General features: G+C 43.3%; 1 protein-coding gene across 6 annotated transcripts in view; it reads left to right on the top strand.

Annotated features, from left to right (window-relative positions):
• The first annotated feature begins 197 nt into the window (after positions 1-197).
• The window catches only part of ZFYVE26 (zinc finger FYVE-type containing 26), a 78815-nt gene continuing 55519 nt past the window's right edge, over positions 198-23493 (top strand). For 5 of the 6 annotated variants that reach the window (XM_074997222.1, XM_074997221.1, XM_074997218.1 and 2 more), the window contains exons 1-11: positions 198-297; positions 860-1023; positions 5997-6208; positions 7135-7213; positions 7858-7947; positions 11086-11638; positions 11871-12001; positions 12677-12841; positions 13902-13990; positions 14240-14400; positions 21635-21841. In XM_074997222.1, coding sequence (XP_074853323.1) covers positions 6015-6208; positions 7135-7213; positions 7858-7947; positions 11086-11638; positions 11871-12001; positions 12677-12841; positions 13902-13990; positions 14240-14400; positions 21635-21841 — 1669 coding nt within the window. In that variant the 5' untranslated portion in view covers positions 198-297; positions 860-1023; positions 5997-6014. The remainder of the gene's footprint in view (positions 298-859; positions 1024-5996; positions 6209-7134; positions 7214-7857; positions 7948-11085; positions 11639-11870; positions 12002-12676; positions 12842-13901; positions 13991-14239; positions 14401-21634; positions 21842-23493) is intronic. The other variant, XM_074997217.1, reaches the window with a different exon arrangement.

The raw sequence follows: 23493 nt of genomic DNA, 5'->3' as shown, positions 1-23493 counted from the left end.
CTCGGATTGGCGCTGCGTCATCGACACGTGGTTTCTTAGCCCGCGCGAGCAATGGAGCGGGTGAGGCTTCATTGCTCCTGAAGAAAGTTGTCACATTATTTACATATTCATCCAGTTTGACCAATAAGCTCTCGCCGTTCGGAGTATGCCGGTTGTCGGGACAGTCACCTGATTCGTCTTTCAAGATGGCCGCGGCTCTGGGGCGCTCAATTTGGGGAATACCGTCAGTGCGGACCGTCCCATAACTCCCGTGCGGGCAGGGGGAGCCGGACCGATCCACTGCGGCTTTCTTATGAGGTGTGTGTGTCTGCTATAGGGCTGCCGAGTCCGTTGGACGCGGAGGCGACGGGTTTGCAGATGTCTGCTGGACGCTAAGGGCCCTGCTCTCTGCTCCTGGCGGGCGGGCTCTGGGACGGGGAGCGGGAGGCAGCCCGCCAGTGGGAGGGGCAGAGAGCGGGGAGGGGGTATCTAGGCAGAGCGGGCTGGGGAAGAGGTTACTGGGGGCTGGGATTTCTGGGTGTGGGCGGAGGGCTGATGCCCCAGGTGATGGGTAGGACAGCAGGGGGAGGGGAGAGAGATGGGGGAAGTCCACTGCTGGGAGCGTGGTAGAAGGTAGCTATGTGAAAGTGTTTGGTGAATCTCTGAATGGGTACCCATGCGTGTGCTGTACAACAAATGCAAACACTTGGTTGTGGGGTTTGCACCCTTCACTAAGCAAATGATTCCAGCACCTCCTAGGTCTGGATTTTAGACTAGCTGCACCCCTGGTCAGATCTGGTATGGCAATTATTATACTTCTTGTCACTTGTATTTTGAGTGACAAGACCATGGAGACTAAACTCTCTCTTTCCCTTTAAAGTGCCTTCTCTAGACATGACTGAGACAACTTGGCAGAATAATATATAGGGACAAGAAGCTCCCAGTGTAGAAAAAGCTTGAGATGGAACTGCTCCTGCTGTAGCTGGTCTGTTTACTACAGAGTCCTGGATTGTTAAGATATAGCACTTTACTGGCCCTACAAAGGTGAGGTAGGCCAGTGCTCTTTGTTGTCCCCTCTTGTTTCCAAAGAGTATTGATTCTCTAAGCAATTATCAATGCATGTTTCACAGTGATGTTTAAATCATCTATGCTAATAAATATTGTGGTATTAATCATGTCACTGGCTGGGAATGCAGTCCAAACTTTAGAACACTTTGAGCAAAATAGATGCAGCTTAGCTTCTGATTCCAGATCTGTTATATTCCTGGATCCTATGATGGATATCATAGAATCACAGAGCTGGAAGGGACCTCAAGAGGTCATCAAGTCCAGCCCCCTGCTTCGAGCAAATGCCAACTAAGTCATCCCAGCCATGACTATGTCAAGCCGTAACTTAAAAACCTCTAGGGATGGAAATTCCACCACCTCTCTAGGAAACACAGTCCAGTGCTTCACCACCCTGCTGGTGAAGTAGTTTTTCCTAATATCCAACCTCCTCCTCCACATTCTGTAATTTCAGACCATTGCTCCTTATTCTGCTGTCTGTCATCACCTGAGAACAGTTTCTCTCCATCCTCTTTAGAGCACTTCTTTGGGAAGTTGAATGTTGCTATTAAATCACCCCTCAGTCTTCTCTTCTGCAAATTAAATAAGCCCAGATCCCTCAGCCTTTCCTCATAATTAATGTGCTCCAGCCCCTTAATCATTTTCATTGCCCTCCGCTGAACCTGTTATAGCAGGTCCACATCCTTTGCATACTGGAGGCCCCAAAACTGGAGGCAGTACTCCACATGTGGCCTCACCAGTGCCCAATAGAGGGGAACAGGTTCTCTAGATCTGCTCGAAACGCTCCTCCTAATGCAGTCCAATATGCCACTGGCCTTCTTGGCTACAAGGGCACGCTGTTTACTCATATCCAGCCTTTCATCCACCATAATCCCGAGGTCACTTTCCACTGTACTGCTGCTTAGCCAGTCTATAGCGATGCTCGGGATTCTTCCGTCCTGAGTGCAGGACTGTACACTTCTCCTTGTTGAACAGCATCAGATTTCTTTCGGCCCAATCCTCCAATTTATCCAAGCCACTCTGGATCCTATCTCTACCCTCCAGCTTATCTACCTCTCCCCCTAGCTTGGTCGCATCTGCAGACTTGCTGAGGGTGCAATCCAGTCCCTCATCCAGGTTATTAATAAAGATGTTGAACAACACTTGCCCCAGAACTGAGCCTTAGGGCACTCCGCTTGAAACCCACCGCCATCCAGATACTGAGCCACTGACCACTACCCGTTGGGCCCAACCATCAAGCCAACTTTCTATCCATCTTATAGTCCATGTATCCAATCCACACTTCCTTAATTTATAAGCAAGAATGTTGCGGGAGACTGTGTCAAAAGCTTTGTTGAAGTCATGGTATATCACATCCAATGACTTCCCCATGGCCACAGAGCCTGTTACCTCATCATATAAGCTAATCAGATTGGTCAGGCATGACTTGCCCTTGATGAATCCATGTTGACTACTCTTCATCACTTTCCTCTCTTCCAAGTGCTCCAGAATGGATTCCTTGAGGATCCCTTCCATTATTTTTCCAGGTACTGAGGTAAGGCTGACCAGTCTATAGTTCCCTGGATTCTCCTTCTTTCCTGTTTTAAAGCTGGGCACTATATTTGCCTTTTTCCAATCATCTGGAATCTCTCCTGATCTCCAAGAGTCTTCAAAGATAATGGCCAAAGGCTTGGCAACGACGGCTGCCAAATCCCTTAGGTACCTTGGTTGCATTCAATTCAGACCCGTGGGTTTGTGTACATCTAAGTTTTCTAAGTAGCTCTTATCCACCTTCCTATATTTTATTGCCTAGCACCATAGTGTGGGAGCTGTCCTTCTTTGTGAAGACTGAGGCAAAAATAATATTGAATACTTCAGCTTTCCTTACATCATCTGTCACTAGGTTCTCTCTCTCATCCATTAACAGCCCCACACCTTCCCTGATAACTCTCTTATTGTCAACATGGCTGTAGAAAGCCTTCTTGTTACCCTTCACATCCTTTGCCAGCTGCAGTTCCAGTTGTGCCTTTGCTGTCCTGATTACTGCCTGGCATTCTCCAGCTGTAAATTCATACTCCTCCTTAGTCATTTGTCCAAGTTTCCACTTCTTATACACATCCTTTTTGAGTTTAAGCTGACCAAGGATTTCCCTGTTAAGCCAAGCTGGTTGTCTACCATGTTTGTGTTTTTTACTATGCAGTGACATTGTTTGTTTTTTTCCTGTGCCTTCAGCAAAACTTCTTTAAAATACTGCTAGCTCTCCTGAACTCTTTTCCCCTTTATCTTTGTTTCCCAGGGGATCCTCCCCATCAGTTCTCTCAGGGAGTTGCAGTGTGCTCTTTTGAAATCAAGGGTCTGTATTTTACTGCTCACTTTTCTTCCTTTTGTAAGACTCCTGAAATCTACCATCTTGTGATCACTGCAGCTCAGGTTGCTGCACACTTCTATTTCTCCTACTAGTTCTTCCCTGTTTGTGAGCAGCAAGTCAAGTTGTGCACAAACCCTGGTAGGTTCCATCAGCATTTGTACCAGGAAGTTGTCTCCAACATTCTCCAACAACTTCCTGGATTGTTTGTATGCTGTCTTATTAGTTTCTCAGCAAATGTCTGGATAATTACAGTCTCCCATGAGAACCAGAGCCTGTGATTTGGAAGCTTCTTTTGGCTGTCTGAAGAAATCCTCATCTACCTCATCTCCCTGATCTGGCAGTCCATAGCAGACACCAACTACAACATCACCTTCATTGCTTCTGCCTCTGAACTTAACCCAAACACACTCAACTGGCTTTTCTCCCTCCTTGTACTGGAGCTCTGAGCAATCATAACGCTCCCTCACCCAGAGTGCAACTCCTCCTCCTCCTTTTCTCTCCTGCTTGTCATAAGAACGGCCATACTGGGTCAGACACAAGGTCCATCTAGCCCAGTATCCTGCGTGCCGACAGTAGCCAATGCCAGGTGCCCCACAGGAGGTGAACTGAAGACAGTGATCAAGCGATTTGTCTCCTGCCATCCATCTCCTACCTTTGACAAAAGGCTAGTCACCATACCTTACCCCTTGCTAATAGCCATCTATGGACCTAACCTCCAAATATTTTTCAAGCTCTTTTTTAAACTCTATTAGAGTCCTGGCCTTCACAGCGTCCTCCGGTAAGGAGTTCCACAGGGTGACTGTGCGCTGTGTGAAGAAAAACTTTCTTTTATTAGTTTTGAACCTGCTACCCATTAATTTCATTTGGTGTCCTCTAGTTCTTATATTATGGGAACAAGTAAATAACTTTTCTGTATTCACTTTCTCCACACCATTCATGATTTTATATACCTCTATCATATCGTCCCTCAGTCTCCTCTTTTCTAGACTGAGGAGACCACATCTGTACGCAGTACTCAAGATGTGGGCGTACCATAGTTTTATATAGGGGGAAGTAAGGTATTCTTTGTCTTATTTTCTATCCTTTTTTTGATTATTCCTAACATTCTGTTTGCTTTACGGACTGCCGCTGCACACTGCGTGGATGTTTTCAGAGAACTGTGTGCAGATGTGGTCTCCTCACCTCAAAAAAGATATATTGGCGTTAGAAAAGGTTCAGAAAAGGGCAACTAAAATGATTAAGGGTTTGGAATGAGTCCCATAGAAGGAGAGGCTAGAGAGACTGGGACTTTTCAGTCTAGAAAAGAGGAGACTGGGTAGTAGGTTCAAAACTAATAAAAGGAAATTTTTCTTCACACAGCGCACAGTCAACCTGTGGAACTCCTTGCCGGAGGAGGCTGTGAAGGCCAGGACTCTATTAGGGTTTAAAAAAGAGCTCGATAAATTTTTGCAGGTTAGGTCCATAAATGGCTATTAGCCAGGGGTAAAGTATGGTGCCCTGGCCTTCAGAACAAGGGCAGGAGATGGATGGCAGGAGATAAATCACTTGATCATTGTCTTCTGTTCTCCTTCTCTGGGGCACCTAGCATTGGCCACTGTCGGCAGACGGGATACTGGGCTGGATGGACCTTTGGTCTGACCCAGTATGGCCATTCTTATGTTCTTAACTATCCACTATAATTCCAAGATCCCTTTCCTGATCTGTTGTAGCTAAATTTGCCCCCATCATATTGTATGTATAATTGGGGTTATTTTCCCAATGTGCATTACCTTACACTTACCCACATTAAATTTCATTTGCCATTTTGCTGCCTAATCACTCAGTTTGCTGAGATCTTTTTGAAGTTCGTCACAGTTTGCTTTGGTTTTGACTATCCTGAACAGTTTGTCATCTGCAAACTTTGCCACCTCACTGCTTACCCCTTTCTCTATATCATTGACGAATAAGTTGAACAAGATTGGTCCCAGGACTGACCCTTGGGAAATGCCACTAGTTACCCCCTTCCATTGTGAAAATTTACCATTTATTCCTACACTTTGTTTCCTGTCCTTCCTAAACAGTTTAATCCTCTTCCATGACTGTGCTCCAGTTATGTAAATCATCCCACCAACTCTCCATTATTCCAATCACTTCATACTTAGGATATGCCAGGGCCTCCAGTCCCTCCTGTTTGTTTCCCAGGCTTCTGGCATTTGTGTGCAAGCACCTTAGAGAAGTGGCTGATTGGCTCACTTTCTTTCTTCACACAGGAAACCTACTTTGTGGTACCCTCCTCCTTCCCCACTTACCTCAGGGCTTGTGTCACCGTCCCCTGACAAACCTAGTTTTAAAGCCCTCCTCACTAGGTTTCCAAGCCTGCCGGCAAAGATGCTCTTTCCTCTCTTCGTTAGATGGATCCCATCTCTTCCTAGCAATCCTTGTTACTGAAACAGAATCCCATGGTCAAAGAAACCAAATCCTTCTCTTCTACACCACCTACGCAACCATGCATTTACGTCAACGATTCCAAGAGATGAAATGAGGGAAGATTTGCTATGACTGCATCAGAGCTGCATCTGACCTTTATGCTTGTTTGTTTGTTTTTTGTTTTTTTTCTTGTCTCTAGGAGTCTAGTCACAGTGGGATGATGTATCCATTTGGTAATGAGGAATTAGCCTCTCTCGAACATCTTTTCTGCTTTTTTTGTGAATGTGTGCGGCGGGGAGACTGGGAGCTCGCGCAGGCCTGTATTCCTCAGTTACATCAGTGGCAAGGGGACGGCTCTGAGAAAGTTGCAGCTATCCTGCAGGCTCTAATAGCATGTCCATCTTGGTTAAGGTAAGAGCTATGTGGCATTTTTGTCAAACTCATAGAAGTAGAAATGTATTAAATGGGGTGTAATGATGCAATTAACTGAAATCCAGGCTGATGCTTTATTCTGCATTATAGTGTGCTGTTAGAATCCTTGAAGCCAGTCTGCTTCCTTGCTAGTGTTTTTTTCCTTCAAACATTCCATTATTACTGTTAACATCTGAGTGATAACTTGCTTAGAGCTGCTCTGAAGTATGAAAGGGGCCTCTTCTTATTTAGTTTTCAACATAGTTCACATACTCAATGGACGAGATGATAGTATAATTGCATGCCAACATTTAGCAAAGGTCAGTTTTGGAAAACTTCACTGAAATAATTTGAGTTAAAGGAAGCAGATGGAATCTGTTAGTTGTAATACTGCTGACACTGAGTGCTTTTTGTTTAGATGATGATCAAACTATTAAAATATTTGCTTGTTACAAACAACATCTGTTGTTAGACATCTAATTTCTCTCCATTTAAGTTGTCTGTCTGCTTTTCACATTTCTCAGTTTTGATAGTGCACCAGCCTTGAGTTTCACTTTTTGATTTTGCTTTCAGTTTCTAATGCACATGGGTGTTAAGGCTGTTTTTATAACTACAGGGGAATTTCAGTATCATATAATTTTTAAAAAGAGAATCAAATGTCTTGTTTTTAGAATAGCAACTACTTTGACAGCATTCTGGGAACCATTTTTGTCTGGAGGATAAAACACAAATTTAAATTGGTGTTGCTGACAGACATGATGGAAATACGTACATTATACTTTATCATTGGTGCTGACAACATGGTATACGCTGGCTCAGTTGGGCCACTTTTCCTACTGTGAAAATTGATTGCACTTTTCCTAGTGCAGTCGGTAGAGATGATATTCTGGTACCTAGATTTTGTGTGTATGCTGTTACTTTTGCAGGTGTCGACAGAATTACAGCCCTCAGAGACTTGCTTGGCTTTGGCTTCTTGTGCTCAAAAAATGGCTGGCATGGGATCAGGTAAAGAAGTTAGTTTTTAGATGACTTCCAAATGAAAAATAATGTTTGGAAACAGAAAAATAATATTTTAAATGGGAAACTACAAAGGTAGACTTATTGCTGTTAATAGTTACAACTGATTCCTTAATTTTTCATTAAACTTAGCAAGAAATGAATTAACCATTTTGTGGGTTTTTTTGTATTTTTGAGGCTATGATAATTATTAGTGTGCATATTCAGTGTGAAATGTTCCTTTGAACTGAGAGCATAAGTTAATAACTTCAATTTCTATAGTTCCTTTCACCCCCAAAAGATGAAATAAACCAAGGATGGCACAATACTTTACAAATGGTATACTCTCAGGGAGTGTAATTTACCTATGCAGAACTATTGGGGGGAGACAGGTAGGCAGCTAGCAGACTGCGTTAGGGAAAAAGAAGCTAGACCTTCAAAAAGGGGAAGATTGCTCATGAGTGAGTCTTTCCTCGCCCTTTTTTGCTTCTCTGTACCTTAGAATGGGAGAAAGGGCTTTAATTCTGAATAAAATGTATCAGAATCTTTTTTTTTTTTTTTTGCCATTAAACTTAAGAGAGTGCCTCACATCTTCCTGCTCTTTTTAAATCTCTCTCTCTTTCTCTCTTTTTTTTTTCCCTTGATAACTTAAGAAAATAATTCCAGCTGTTCTCCAAAGAGAAACTGAATTTTTACTCCTATTAGAAGAATTGCAAAAGGATGCCTCAGATGAAGTGCTGAAGGTGAGCTGAGTGCCTGACTTACTGATCATTCTTAGGCTCAAATTTGATGCTAAGAGTTAACTAAATTTGTGTTTGAAACAATAACGTTCTTTTGAATTTCTCTGCATAAAATAAAGGCAGTTACATATGAGGGCAGTTCAAATTTACTTGCTCTAGTTAGCAAACTTGGTTCACATAAAGATGATGATGATGATGATGATTCTGGCTAAAGAAGGGTTAGTGTAGGCAGGTGCATTAACAAATCTGCTAATAAACCAGACTCCTGACCTCCAGCCGCCCCAGCTATTGCAGTCACACATTCATAAACAGTTGTGCACCACAGTCCTCTTAATATTTCTAGCTACATTAGCTGTGTGGCTTCCCTGGACAGAGCATACTATTCGTATGATAGCTTTCTGGCTTGCAGAAATGGGCACTAGGTTAGAAGCATCACATCTTGACTTAATGTAGAATATGAGTTTGGGCCTCAAAGGAAGAAAAGCTAGTGTGCTAGTGCAGTGAATTACTGAACCTTCTTTTTGATGGCTTTGAAATCTATGGCGGCTAGAACTGCCCTTGTTTTTAAAACTTTTATTGCCCTCTACCATTCTGCTTCTTGGTCCAATTCAAACTCAGGTTTGAGGTCTGACTCCAGACAATGGAGCTGCTACAGCTGTCTGACCATGTTGGGGAAATAGAGTTTTTAGTGGATGACATCAAGAAGGCTAACATGTTTAATGCTTATTTTACTGACGCTTCGCTAAAATAGTTAATGGTGGCAGGATACTTAATACAGTTAATAACAACAAGGAGGAAGGAATGCAAGACAAAATAGGATTAGGATAAAGAATATTTAGATAAGTTAGCAGGGCCTGATGAAATTCGTTTTAGAGTGCTTAATGAATTAGTTGAAGCAGTCTTGGAATTTTTAACAATTATGTTTGGAAAATCGCTGGAGGAAAGATGAGGTCCCAGGGGACTGGAGAAGGCAAACATAATACTTATATTTAAAAAGGAAATCCAAGAGGACCTGGGGAATAATAGACCAGTCAGCCTCATGTTGAGACCCGAAAAGATACTGGACAAAATTACTGAATGTACGGTTTTAAAAAGGTTGCTGGCAGAAATGGGAGACTCAATGGTGCAGTTCAGAAGGCTGCAGCCAGCTGCACGGTGGTTGGTGTCGGAAATCCCTGCAGTAGGTCTGATGTGAAGGAAAGCTTCATGCTAGTCTTACACAGGCTGCAGCTGGTATGGTTTCACCGTGGGACTTTATCCTCTTATTTGCCTATTGTAATGTCTGGCTGATGATTTCAGCTTGATTTCAAACTATTGTCTTTTGCTCTCACCATCTCAGTTCGCATTTTATGTGTGGCAAGGAGGTGTAAAGAGATTAGGTTTCTGAAAGCCCTTTAAATACAGTAACAATAAATGATTGCAAACTTATCTCAAAGGCATTTGCGGAGCAGGAAGGGTACTTTCCCCCTACTTCAGGTCACAAAATCCATTCCTTGATTAGCTCTAATGACCCTAACCTGAAAGACCTGATAAGGCAGACCAGACTGGAGTAAAAGTAACTTTACTAGCAAGACTGACCATAGGCTTCAGTGGATACAGGAGTCTTGTCTTGGGAGATAATTTTGTATGAAGTACAAAAGTACCTCCCTTTAAGATCAGGACACCATTGCTGTCTGTAGTAATTCTCCAGTGCTTTATCTAGCCTTGTTTTGAATCTCCCACACACTGTAGGTTTCAATTACTTCTGTTTTTATCTTACTCTGAAGTGTTATAGACCTCAGACAGGAGGTTTCTTCCAGTAATCAGACTGTGCTCTGATTCATTGCATTATCTCTTTCAGTAGCTTAAACAATGCTACTTCCTTATTTATATTAATCAGCTGCAACTAGCTGCTGAATGTTATTGTCTGGTCTGTATTTCTGCTTTTTTATTTGCAGCACTTTAATAATTCTTTTGCTTTTGAAATTGTGGAAGTTGGGGCAGAGAAGGAAACTATGGACACTTTGAGAGATGAAGGAAGGAAAGCCTTGATCTGGCTGCCAAAGTAACAAAAACAATAGGACACTTTCATAAAACTTAGGTTCATAAAATACCTTTTCATACATTTGAATGGTTTAGATAATTTAAAAGAAAATCCAGTGCCGGTTTATTTAATTAATTTCCACTACTGGTGAGGTTGGAAGTAAAGTAGGCTTTAAAAACTCATGTTTTTAATACACCAAATCTTTGGATGGGGATTTACTTTTCAAACATGAATTTTTGTCTGAAGGTGTATTTTTGTAAGATTTTAAAAAGAAACTATTAGTTTCTAATAGTTACTAGGGTCTGCAGTGTTTCTAGATGAGGTGAAAATCTCAAGGTCTGTGTATCCTCATGCCATGAACTGACCACCAGGAGAGGAGCAATACAACACTTCTTCAGTTGCGCCATAGTGTAATTAGGAGCACCATGGGAGTTGTATAGGTTAAGTATCCAGATTTGGCCACTGTTATAGATGAGCCACTGGATGAGATGAGCTAGCGTGACAGCATATGAGCTTCTTGGCAGTCATGAATATGGATTGCATGTGTTAGCAAAAAGTGCATTATATTTGGATTGAAAACGAGAGCCTGTAATTCTGGTTTCTGGTTGCAGAGTTGGTTGCCAAGGTAAATTAGTGATTCTGAGTAGATGTCTGTTGAATTTTTAAGTTTGTGTATCTAATCTATCAATCAATAAAAAATTGTGTGGGTGTGAAAGACATGTAGGGGCTGGAGCAGAGAGTTGCCCTGTGAGGCTGCTGTGGGTGGATGGCACGTCTATGTCTCCAGAGTAGCCCCTGTCTGCAGAGTCCTAACCTGGGTGCGCTGTGGCAACCCTACGGGTGGGGAAGGGCATCTGGAGAGGCCCTCCACCCTGACTGGGTTGGAGTGGCCCCCTGCCATGGACAGGTCTGCCTGACCAAGCTGGAACATCTTTCCTCCTTGCCCCCGTAGCACAACCACTTGGGCTGGAGCAGCCTCTCCAGCTGCATCCCTCTTCCCTCATTTAATTAGTTTACCAGTTAAATGTTAGATTTAACCGGTTAACCAGTGAAATGGGATTTTACATCCCAAAACCAAGTGATGTTCAAACCTCAAATATATGTTTGTTTCCTCTTAGGAACTGTTTGAAGCATTTCAACGTGTCCAGAGCAGGCATGCATCAGACAGGAAGAAAAGAGAGAGCCACACTTACAGATTCAGCATGGAAGTGACCTCTGCTCTTCGGAAGCTTTTGTTACAGGCTCCCCGGCAGGCACAGGCCCTGCTGGAGTTCCTTCAAGGAGAAGATGGCACACCCAGCTCTGCATTTCAGAACAGTTGCTCCGTACACAATTTTTACATTGACTTTCTCCGTGACTCCTTAGAATCTCTGCAGAGGCTTCAGCAGAATCCTGGAGCCTTGGGAGAATTGGATCAGAGTGAGACAGTAGATGCAATTTACAGGGCACTAAGCATGTTGCATTTTGAAGTGGAGCCTCAGACTGGGGAGCTCCAACGCTTGTGTAGGGAGCTGTTGGATGCTTGCTGCGCAGAAGGAAGCCCACTGAAGGAAGAGAGGTTACTGAGCTGCCTATTGAGGAAGGAGAGCCATGCCTTGCTCAGTTTGTACAGCAACGTCTACACAGAGGTGACAAGAGAGAAACTGCTAGGGCCAAAGTTGACAGGAAAAGGTTTGCTTTGCTTTCTCATTAAAGGTTGGAGCATTGAGGTTTTGCAGGCAAGACAGGTCGGGGAAGGAATGGGTGGGATTTCGGCCACATAGAGATTTTTTGTAATTCCAGAATATGAATGTGGATTTTACTTAGCAACTCCCTAACTGTTGTGCTGCTGAATACCTTGCCCAGAGTTTGCATTCTTTAGAAGTAGCTGTCGGTGTTTGAAAACCATTTGTGTGTGCCTCAGGTTCATCTGAGCAGTTGGATGCAGAGCGGGTAATGCTGGCTTTGTTTTCAGAGCCTGAAGAGATTTATTCTTGGAAGACTGCCTATTTCTACTGCCTGAGCAGCAGCAAGCACTTTCTGGAGCAGATTCTGGTATGTCAGTAAAGGAGTTAGCAAGGGGGAAACCCAGAGGGGGATCAATTACCACCATGATTGCATCTCAGTGATATAAGATACCAGCATGAAGGTCTCTAATTGGAACAGAGGTTGTAGGAGTTAGGACTCCTGTATTCTGCTCCCACTTCTGCCAGGGATTCCCATTGATTTGCTGAGTAACCTTGGCAGCCACTTAACTTCTGTGTGATTCAAGTATTTCCTAGGGAAAATTGGAAAGTCTTACAGCGTTAAGTGCATATTTGTGAAGTGCTTTGAGAATGTTGGGTAAAAGGTACGATAGGAAATAAAAGCACACAAATAAAGTCATGTTTTAAGAGCATGAGAATCCAGCTAGAGGAGCCAAGATTTATTCTATTACTGACTCAAAAACTCCATCTATAGCTCAACAGTTTCTAGTTTCTGCATAAAACTTATTTGGAAAATGTGCAGAATTAGAGAGAAGCCAAGGAGGGTGGGGTGGAGTGAGTCTCTGGCTTTTGCTTACAGTGACGCCTTTTATTTGTAGCCTGAATAAAGAGAAACTTAATGGCCTGTAAAATCTGGGTTTGAGGAAGTTAAACCACTTTCTGAAATTGCTTTTGTGACAGCCCTCACCCACCCCCAATGGGACTGTGTATGTTTTAGAATAACAAATGCTTTCTTTTTTTCTAGGTGACTGCTTTAACACTATTAAAAAGGGAAGATTTCTCAGGGCTGAGTAGCCTATTGAGGAGAGAATTCAAGCCTCTCAGCCGTCTTCTGGTATTGCTAGGATGGACTCACTGTCACAGCTTGGAATCAGCAAGAAACTTATTATCTGCTGTTCACAAAACTCAGGCAAGTAAGGGAGTGGAGAGCTGATTGCAATGGCAGAATGCTGTGACTGACAGTTCAGTTTGATTCCAGTCATAGTAAATTAATGGCTTGGACTGTTAATCAAATCTGAAGTGACTAGTTGTTCTTTAATCTTTTTTGTTATCTTTCTCTGTCTCTAAAATGAGACTTATTCTAACTGCATAAACTGAGATTCTGAACTTTAAATGTCTTTCCAAATGTAAGGTATAAAGGTAAATCCTCAGGTTAGGATTTTCAGTTTCATTTTAAAAAACAAACTTTTCCTTAAAACAAAGAGTGTGCAGGCAACATCGTTACAAGTTTGCCTTCACTACATCTCCATCACTGTGCCTCTACTGTGACCTGAATGGAGCTCCCTGGAGCCATTCTCCAGGGCCCATTTAGTCTTTGACTTTAGAAACTTAACACCAAATAATGCCAATAGTTTTGAGTCTGTATGCCCAAAGAACTGCATTGAGACACTTTGTCCACTTCACATGTGCCACTGAGGTTGTAGGCACTATTGATGTGAATGGAGTGGGGCCATCCACTTAGTCCTGAGTGCCCATAATAAAATCCCTAGTAGCATAAATAATAAGGAGCTTAGACTAGAGGGTCTACTTTATTTTGGCAGCTTTCACTTCTAACCTATGCAGTGTCTGGTCTGGATATATAACTAGAGTGACCTCTCTGGAAATGCAAGTCCTGTAGCACCTTTCAGAAGCACTACATTCTCTTTTTCAAATAAAATGTTAAAGGTTTATAGGCATGATCTTACAGACTGGAGAAATGGCTGTGTCAAATTTAGCTTGATTAACCTTAACATGACCCCTTCAAAACAAAATGAAGCTGTGTATCTTCCACTTTGTAGCTTTAATGTGCAAATAAAGTAAAACTGCAGATGTTTTCCCATCTTAATAGAAGATTCCTTTAGCCATTAAACATTACACATATGAACCAAATTATAGTCACATGCGCTTCTTGGTAGGTAGATGGGTCCAGTGTAAATGTGATCTTTTAATTTTTTGTTAGCTGATGCTAATTTGCTCACTCTCTTGGACAGGATCTGTGCAGTGACTTGGTATTAAAAGAGTTCTGTGATGGGCTGTGGTCTCAAGTGGAGATTCTTGAATGGTGCATACAGCAAAGCAGGTACAACAGCCAGAAGCATGCTTTCTACTAATGCTGTATTTTGACAAAGGCTCCCCATGCAGCACAAATTACATATACGTGAGTTTACCGTAACAAACGTCAAGCATACAATAGCTGCCTTAGTGACCACATGCCATAAACTAGAGAAACTTGTCTACCTTTTCTTTTTCAATTAAGAAGTTGAGCCAGTATTAAAACTGGAAGATCATTGTCACCATATTGATTAGTCTTGGTTTTTATTTCATGCAGTATTACTATCCCAAAGAAGATTCTTTTGCAACACTTGTACAGTGTAGACTGCCACTCTGCACTCTACTCTCTTCATCACCTCACAAATCTTCTGGCCCTGAATGAAGACGATGTCATTGAGCTTCTTCATAAGGTTCCAGCCAGAGGCCAACAGACACAGGGTAAATGAGTACGAATGTGGTTGAAGAAGTATAGCTTTAAGAATTATGTAATCCTGATAGTACTCCCGTCTGGAAGCATCAGTGCCTACAAATTTGCACTTTGCCAAAAATGTATCTCTTAGCAGAACTTAAACCCAACTCTATAGGATGTAGGAAAGTGATTCTAAACAATCTACTTTTTAAAGAAGAGCTGTCTCCTAGGAGGAGAAGGTTCTGAAACACAGTTCCAGGCATTCTCTGAAGATGGTAATTTAGCTTTACACATATATGATACAGCAACGAAGGGTCCTGTGGCACCTTATAGACTAACAGAAAAGTTTAGAGCATGAGCTTTCGTGAGTTAACTCACTTCTTCAGATGCATCTGAAGAAGTGAGTTAACTCACGAAAGCTCATGCTCTAAACTTTTCTGTTAGTCTGTAAGGTGCCACAGGACCCTTCATTGCTGCTACAGATCCAGACTAACACGGTTACCCCTCTGATACTTGACATATATGATAGTGTCCTTTACCTGAATATTTCAAAAATATTTTGAAGATTTTCTTCTTAGTATAATTTAATGAAAATGAATTCATTTTAAAATCCCATTTGCTTTTTCTGAGCATAGTACCTCCCTGAGATACAGGCATTCGAGTTTGTGCATATCTCAGATTAACGTGACTGAGCTGCTGTGCTGGTCAGTTTGCTGGCTTCTCTCAGGGGCAGCAGCCAACTTAGCTGCAGCCCTGACAGGAGAGGTTTCCCTGCTTCTGTCAGGGATGGCAGCCAAGAGTCAGGTTCTCAGCTGCTGCCACTGACAGGAGTGGAGAAACTGACAAGGTCAGCTGCTCTGGTCAGTTTCCAGGCTCTGCTAATGGAGGGGAGCCAGGAGCCAGGCTGCCACCTGGTCCTTGGCTCCCCTCCCCTCCATTCACTGAAGCCCAGAAACTGCCCAGGGCTGGTGCCCTCATGCGTTTCCTGGCTGCCCCAGGTTGCATGGGAAATTTGACTTAAGCAGGGGTTGTGAGAATGCAACCCCACGTAAGTCGGGGATCTACTGTATTCTCATCTTGGAAATAGACCCTAGAATAGGGGCATGCAAGACATAGTCTGTGAGCTGAATCTAGCCCACCAAACCTTTCTCTGCTGCCCCTCCCCTGCAACAAAATCTCTGAGCTTCTGTTGGCTGATTTTTTTTTTTTGGTTAATAGTTGCTCAGAGATTTTGCTGGGGCTGGGGACAGTGCACTAAGCCCCCTCCTCCACAGCTCAGAGAGCCACATGTAACAGCCAATGGGCTGAGGCTGTTAGTGGGGAGGACAATCTGCCTGAGAGTGCTGCAGGCCAGGAGCTGCTTAGGTAAGTGCTTCCTGGCCAGAGCCAGCCTCTGAAACTGCACCTCAACACCCTCCCTTACCTTACACCCCCTCCTATTCCTTTCCCCCAGGACAGAATTGTTTCCTGCATCCATGCCCTCTCCTAAATGCTGCACCCCAATTCCCTGCCCCAGATCTTCACCCAAACCCTCTGTACCCTCCTCCTCCCTGCCCCAGGGCACAACACCCTCTCAGACCCTCCACCACTGCTACATCCTGCTCATAGGCCAGAATCCTCTCCTCAACCCGTATCATATCCCAGATCTGGACCCAATCCCCAGGCCAGGTCACAAACCCCTCCTTCGCCAAAACTCCATCTTAGACCCCCACCCCACACTCTCTGCTGCACCCCCGTCCCCTATCCTTAGTTCCCTTGTGCACCCAACATCCCCCATAGAAATGTGCGGCCTTTGACCACTTATCAAAATCTTGGAGTGCCTCCTCCCCCGCATCAAGAATTATTGCCCGCTCCTGCACTAGACTGATTGCTTTCTCTATAGGACACGTGCACATGGTGCTTGGGTTTCAGTTCCCAAATGGAAGGAAAGATTAAATTATGTTTATAAAAATCATTACTCATTAAAACACCATAAATTTGCTAACATTTGTAAAAACATCTTAAATTTAACCGTAACATTTGACTCTATGCTACCCAACAGAGTGCCTATTTTTAGTAAAATGAATCTGGTCCTTGAAATTCCTTAAATTACTATGTAGTGTTTATTAAAGAAATTTTCAAGAATTTTTCAGAAGTTCCTATTGTGCCTGTATCTTCATTAAGTGGAGATAATGTTTAGGTCAATGGTTGCTTTTAGACGGGTTCAGGTTGATGCATGGTAACTCTTGTAAGATGTCTTGTTTTTTGTTTCTTTCCTCCTCTCTCTGTGTTTGTGTAATCAGAAGTTGAATTGTTTTAAAGGACCACCAATTTTCAATTATAGAACTTGCAGAAACACTGAAACTTTCTAATTTCTTTTCTTTCTAAAAGGAAGCCAGTTCTTTCTCTCCTATCAAAAATTCTCCAGAGGTGGCTTCCTATTTTTTAATATTAAAAACATTCAAAGCCTCACCTTTTGTGTGAGTGCTTATGACAGGGAGTTGTGGATCAATTAGTGCCCATAATGAATGGTGCTTGTTCATACGAATGTTTGAGACAGAGGGGAGAGAGAGGTTGGGCTGAAGCTGGTTATGGGATAGGATTAGAATGAAAACTTAACTGGGCTGGTAGCCGGAAAGATGGTGAGACCCGTCCCCAGCTGGCCACCCCCTTCCTGGTGTGGCTGTTCTCAGTGGTGACTCTGCAGTATAGCTGTCCTCTGATCAGCTCCCACCTTTCCATGTTATGGAAAACAGTCTAATTCCAAGCACATTCCCTTTTCCTGGCACAACCAAGCCCTGATCTTGCTTTAAGTTGGAATAAGAGGAAGTTGCACCGCAAATTTAGTGGTCCTAGCTCTTACCGTTTAAGAGGAGTTCTTGAACAAACGGACTTGAAGACAGACGCTCACAGACAAACATCTCTAAAATATATAGCTAGATTATCAAACTCAGCAACTTTATTTTTCACAAGGTCTGTTCTTGAGATTTATTTTGCTGCTCTGTCAGTACATTAATTTTGCTCATTACTCCTCTCTGCAGATAGAGGTTTGTTAGAATCTCTGTTTTATAACACTGGACTCTACCTTTTAAAGGCCTGCTGATAAGACCTCTCATCTCTGGGGTGAGAAGACTCAATCCATTTATATCTGCCTGAGTCATGCAGCTGCATGGAGGGGTAGTTCTGCCTCTGGTTTCACTTCTCTGAGATCACTTTAATTTACAAAAGTAGTTAATGAAAATCACTCAGGCTTGCATTGTCCCTGTGAGTTCTTTTACACCTCCACTTCCTCATAGAGTAGCTTTAAATATCAGCATGTCCTGAAATTGGAAGAGTGGGTGTAAGGGAAACCTAAAAAAAATTTAAGTTTTCTACTCCATTGATTGTGATTAGAACAGTCATTTGGGTAGGCACCAAAATAGCAGCACACATTGAGCAAATGGCTTCCACCCACCTCCTTTTCTTCCTGTGCACATGCCTATCTGCTACTTCCTCAACTTATGCTTTTGCTGTTACTGGTTAACAGTCTTCTGCAGGGGTGTGGGAAGAGCATGCTTCTGAGCTTCCCTCTCAGGTCTGTCTTTCAGAGTGATATCTCTTTTAGTATATGACACAGTGTAATTGCTCATGAGCAAAACAATTAAACTGACCAGACACAAAGTGCTATCAAATGCACAGATTGGTGTAGGAGTAATAGGACCACTGGCTAAAACACCATCAGTGGCTTTTCCTAAACTATCACTCCAGCAGTTATCGCCTACAGAGCTACAGTAGTGGAAAGTTTCAGTGAAAAAAAACATATTTCAGCTGTAATGGTGTTTGGAGAGACAGTGAGGTAATAAATTATGTTTGAATAGTCTGGATAAAGACTTTTTCTGGGAAACCACATTAATCAAACCCCATTCTAATCTGTGTGGTTGTATCTGCCTTTGTACATTTCTGAAAATCTCCTACCATGGTCTTAGCAAGAGAGGATGTATCCCTGCAGACAGGAGACTGATATTTTTATCAGTGCAATGACTAACTGTACTGAGTTGGTGAGGGGTATGTCAGCATTGCAATTAAATACCCACAACTGGCCTGTGCCTCTTGACTTATGGGACTTGCCTATGGCGAGGTTGTCCAATTGTGGTATTAACATTCAGGCTCAGGCTGGAGCCCACATTCTGGGACTCTCTGTCATTGTGGGATCCTAAGCCGTGTCTACACGTGCACGCTACTTTGAAGTAGCAGCACTAACTTCGAAATAGCGCCCATCATGGCTACACGTGTTGGGCGCTATTTCGATGTTAACATCGACGTTAAGCGGCGAGACGTCGAAGCCGCTAACCCCATGAGGGGATAGGAATAGCGCCCTACTTCGACGTTCAACGTCGAAGTAGGGACCGTGTAGTCGTTGCGTGTCCCGCAACATCGAAATTGCGGGGTCCTCCATGGCGGCCATCAGCTGAGGGGTTGAGAGACGCGCTCTCTCCAGCCCCTGCGGGGCTCTATGGTCACCGTGTGCAGCAGCCCTTAGCCCAGGGCTTCTGGCTGCTGCTGCTGCAGCTGGGGATCCATGCTGCATGCACAGGGTCTGCAACCAGTTGTCGGCTCTGTGGATCTTGTGTTGTATAGTGCAACTGTGTCTGGGAGGGGCCCTTTAAGGGAGCGGCTTGCTGTTGAGTCCGCCCTGTGACCCTGTCTGCAGCTGTGCCTGGCACCCTTATTTCAATGTGTGCTACTTTGGCGTGTAGACGTTCCCTCGCAGCGCCTATTTCGATGTGGTGCTGCGCAACGTCAATGTTGAACGTCGACGTTGCCAGCCCTGGAGGACATGTAGACGTTATTCATCGAAATAGCCTATTTCGATGTCACTGCATCGAAATAAGCTATTTCGATGTAGCGTTCACGTGTAGACGTAGCCCTAGAGTCCTGGCTCCAGCCCAAGCTCAAATGTCTACATCACAACTAAACAGTCCTGTAGCCAGAGACCCATGAGCCCAAGATAGCAGACACAGGCCAACAGCAGGTATTTAGATGCAATGTAGATATGCCCTTAAAGTTCAGAATAGTAAAAATACCTGAGTACTGGCTACACTCCACCATTGCTACCACTGGTGGAGCTGCAGTGATGGATCTTAGGTTGTGCTTATACCGCAGAATTATTTGGCATAAAACTTCATTTTACGTCATGAGCCTCAGAAAATCTGGACTCATGATTTTCATGGAAATAATGCTTGAGCACTCTGATTAACATAGTTCAATAACTTCAGCTTCCAGTGTTTGGAAAGAATGATAAAATTATGTGACTCCAATGTATTCATTTGAACAATTTTTGGATACCCATGCTGCGGGCAGACGGGCTGGCCCAGTCCTTCTCAAAAAAGTACTATTATGTTTTACAGTGGTCCTAAATATTGCAGTAATACTGTTTTAAATGGTAGTGTTGGGGAGATAACTCCTGCATTATTGTACAGCAGTAATTAGAGACCTCTATATTTATCTACATAGGGAGCATAAGTTGTGCTGAAAGCAGAAATGCCATAACATGCTACTGCCTGCACATTTTGTTCCCTGGTGAGCTAGGGGTGACTTGTACATTGTATTTGAGTGTGGTGTTTTAATATAATAACAAGGGGCCATATTTTTGGCATGTGATACTTTCCAGCCCCCAAAACAAGCTTGGGAGGGGAATTGGCGTGGTAGACCTTTCAAGCTATTGGTATCTGTTGTAAAGAAACCAAAATGGTATCATGCCCTTACTTCCTTCAGATCTTCGATTGGTCAGCTTTCTTCATGCTTATGAACCATGCTTAACTGTTGTTTAAGTGGGGTACTGCCCAAACGAGGCTGTAGCAGTTTGATCAGCCAGTTTGGTTGGAGCCAAGTATAATACTCTACTGGCCGAAATGGTAACGGCCAGTCTGCACAAGGAAAATCTACCATATTCTAGGACATGCTATAACATGCTAGCATTCAATCTGGCTAAACCAAGATTTGGCCTGGCATCGTAAATGTCCAATGCTTTTGTGCTGTATCTGCCTTCAGCAACGATCACCTTTCGGCATTGTCGTCTGCACTAGAATAGTTTTGCTTAAAATTCCCACTGTTGCCAGGACTGGATCTTGTTCTCCGTTCTTTAAGTTATGTCCTAGATGAAGGTTGGAAGGCAGCTGTGGAAGGCCACCTGTGTGAGAAGTGACTGGAGGAGAGTGATTTGTGGGGTGTATGGGGTGAAAGTTGATAATCAGGTGTATAGGAAATGGCAAGAAGGAAAAGGAGCGCAACTCATGGGAGAAGGAAACTAAGAGCATCAAGATTACCTGAATTATCAGAGTGCAGGGAAATGGCAGAAGATAAAATGGGAACCAAGCTGTGCCAGGGTTTGGAGATGTGTGATATGTATAAAAAGCAGATAACATACCTGACGTGGTACACAGGGAAGATTATTTTGATAGCTGTATGTTGGAGGATATTGAGGGCTGTGATGTGGAACCTGGAAAGAACAGATTGGAAGAGATTGCAGTAATGGAAGCAAGAGGTAAAAAGCCCAGGTTTAGAAACAGAATTGAAGAGGAAGAGACCAATTCAATATGTGGAGAAGTTAGCAATAGCCAGGGTGAAACAGAGCATAAATCAGGTAGGGGAGTCTTAATACACCAAGACAAGGAACCTGTGTGACAGGTAGAATCGGCTGAGGATCAGTTTAGTATGTAAGTCTGATATAAGGTATTTAATTCTCTGGAAGCGTATCTGCAACTTGAAGTAGAAAAATTCAAGGGTAACTGCCAATTTGAAAATCTTACTTCTGTTAAAATAATTTTATCCTACTGTAGTCACGAGTACCCTGTAAAGAAGACTGTACCCAATAGAGATGTGAGGCGAAAGTACTTTATCCTCTTATTATTTGTATTAACTTTTGTGTCGTTGTTTCATGGTCTTCCAAAGTATAAATTGATAGGTTTTTTTTCTTCCCGAACATTTGCCCTCTTTATAAACATCTGTACAGGGAGGGCAGAAAAATCCCTACTTTCCTTTTCTAAAACAAACTAGAGATGGTGGTAATGTTCCCTGTAAGCAAATCTGCCATGGCCTCTCTGATACTGCCAACATCATGTGTTTCTACTAGTGGTGCAATCTGCACGTGCCTCAATGCACAAAGCAAAATTTTTTCTGTACTTGGGTATTAAAAATTAGAAGGAGTGTTGGATGGAGGGGGATTTGAAGACCTGTTAGAAACTATAATTAGTCACTATCCCTCAAAATGTATGAAAACTAACCCTCCCATGTTTCACTTTACAGCAATGCCAGTTCCCAGCCTCCTGAGCCAGAAACGCAACCTGGTGCTCTTCCGGGCATTTTGCGCCATGAAATACGCAATCTATGCACTGTGTGTGAATTCACACCGTCATATGAAGTGCAAGGACTGCATGCACAGCCTTCTAAGTGACCTCCCTGAGGACTCCACTCCTCTTAAAGAACCAGCAGGAGATCGGCCCCCTTGCCTAGGTTAAGTCGCTTGTACATATCTTGTTGCTAGATTCTGTAGATAGTAATTTATTTTAATGGTGCAGTGTGAATTCTATAATCCGTGAATCCGATAGAGCTCAATGAGCTAACGAGCAAATAAGTCTCATAATATCTATGTGAGTTAGGCAATTGTTACTTTCTGCATCTGTTACTAGAAGATGTAAGATATCCACCTTTTGTTGAGCACTCTAAAAACTGCTGTCTATAAAACATTCTGTAAGTGGAAGATACTCATATTAATGGGCTCTTGTACCTGGGATTTTTTTTAAAAGATCTTGATATTTACGTAGCTAATGTCTTGGTTACGTGGTCTTTCTTAGTTACCACATGCTATGGAAATACACTAAAATGGAGAAAATCTGAGTTTGGGCCTCAGAGCATAAGATGGTTATTGCTGGTAGCGGGGCCAGGAAGGAGTTTTATTAACTGTAAGTGTTGGTCACAGCTGGAGGCAGGATATTGAGGTAGATGGCTGGGAAGAAATGCAAAGAGGAATGTATAACAAAAGTGGACCCTTGGGTTGAATAGTGAGGGTGGAGAGATTGACTGGTTATCTAAGGTGTTTGTACACCAATGCCAGAAGCCTGGGTAACAAACAGGAAGAATTAGAAGCCCTGGCTCAGTCCAAGAACTATGACTTGATTGGAGTAACAGAGACTTGGTGGGATGACTCGCATGACTGGAGTGCTGCCATGAAAGGGTATAAACTGTTCAGGAAGAACAGGGAAGGGAGAAAAGGAGAAGGAGTTGCACTGTATGTAAGAGAGCACTATGACTGCTTGGAACTCCAGTACATAGAGGGAGGAAAGCCTGTTGAGAATGTATGGGTCAAGCTTAGTGGTGTAGGCAACACTGGAGATGTGGTGGTTGGTGTCTACTACAGGCCGCCAAATCAGGATGATGAGGTAGATGAGGCTTTTCTTGGGCAACTGAGAGAAGTTTCTGGATCGTGGGCTCTCATTATCATGGGGGACTTCAATTACCCTGACATCTTTTGGGAGACCAGTATGGCGGTACACAAGCAGTCCAGGAAATTTCTGGAGAATGTTGGGGATCACTTCTTGGTACAAGTGCTGAAGGACCTGACCAGAGGTTGTGCGCAGCTTGACCTGCTGCTTACGAACAGAGAGGAACTAATAGGGAAGGTAGAGGTGGGGGACAACCTGGGAAGCAGTGATCATGGGATGGTAGACTTCAGGATTCTGACCAAAGGAAGGAAAGAGAGCAACAAATTACACACCTTGGACTTCAGAAAAGCAGACTTTGACTCCTTCAGGAACCTGATGGGCAGAATCCCCTGGGATGCTACCATGAAGGGAAAAGGAGTCCGCGAAAACTGGCAGTATTTTAAGGAAGCCCTATTGAAGGTGCGGAAAGAAACTGTCCCAATGCGCAGCAAGAGAAGTAAATATGGTAGGAGACCAGACTGGCTTAATGGGGAAATCCTTGGAAAACTTAGACACAAAAAGGGAGCTTCCAAAAGTGGAAACTGGGACAGATGTCTAGGGAGGGGTATAAATGTATAGCTCGAGAATGTAGGGCAGTTATCAGGAAGGCGAAAGCGCAACTGTAATTGCGACTCGCGAGGAATGTGAAGGATAACAAGAAAAGTTTCTACAGGCATGTTAACA

This window comes from Carettochelys insculpta, chromosome 6 (assembly GCF_033958435.1).
Source record: "Carettochelys insculpta isolate YL-2023 chromosome 6, ASM3395843v1, whole genome shotgun sequence".
NCBI classification, from domain to species: domain Eukaryota; kingdom Metazoa; phylum Chordata; order Testudines; family Carettochelyidae; genus Carettochelys; species Carettochelys insculpta.
The sequence above is the reverse complement of the archived record's forward strand: the minus strand, read 5'-3'. Positions and strand labels throughout refer to the sequence as shown.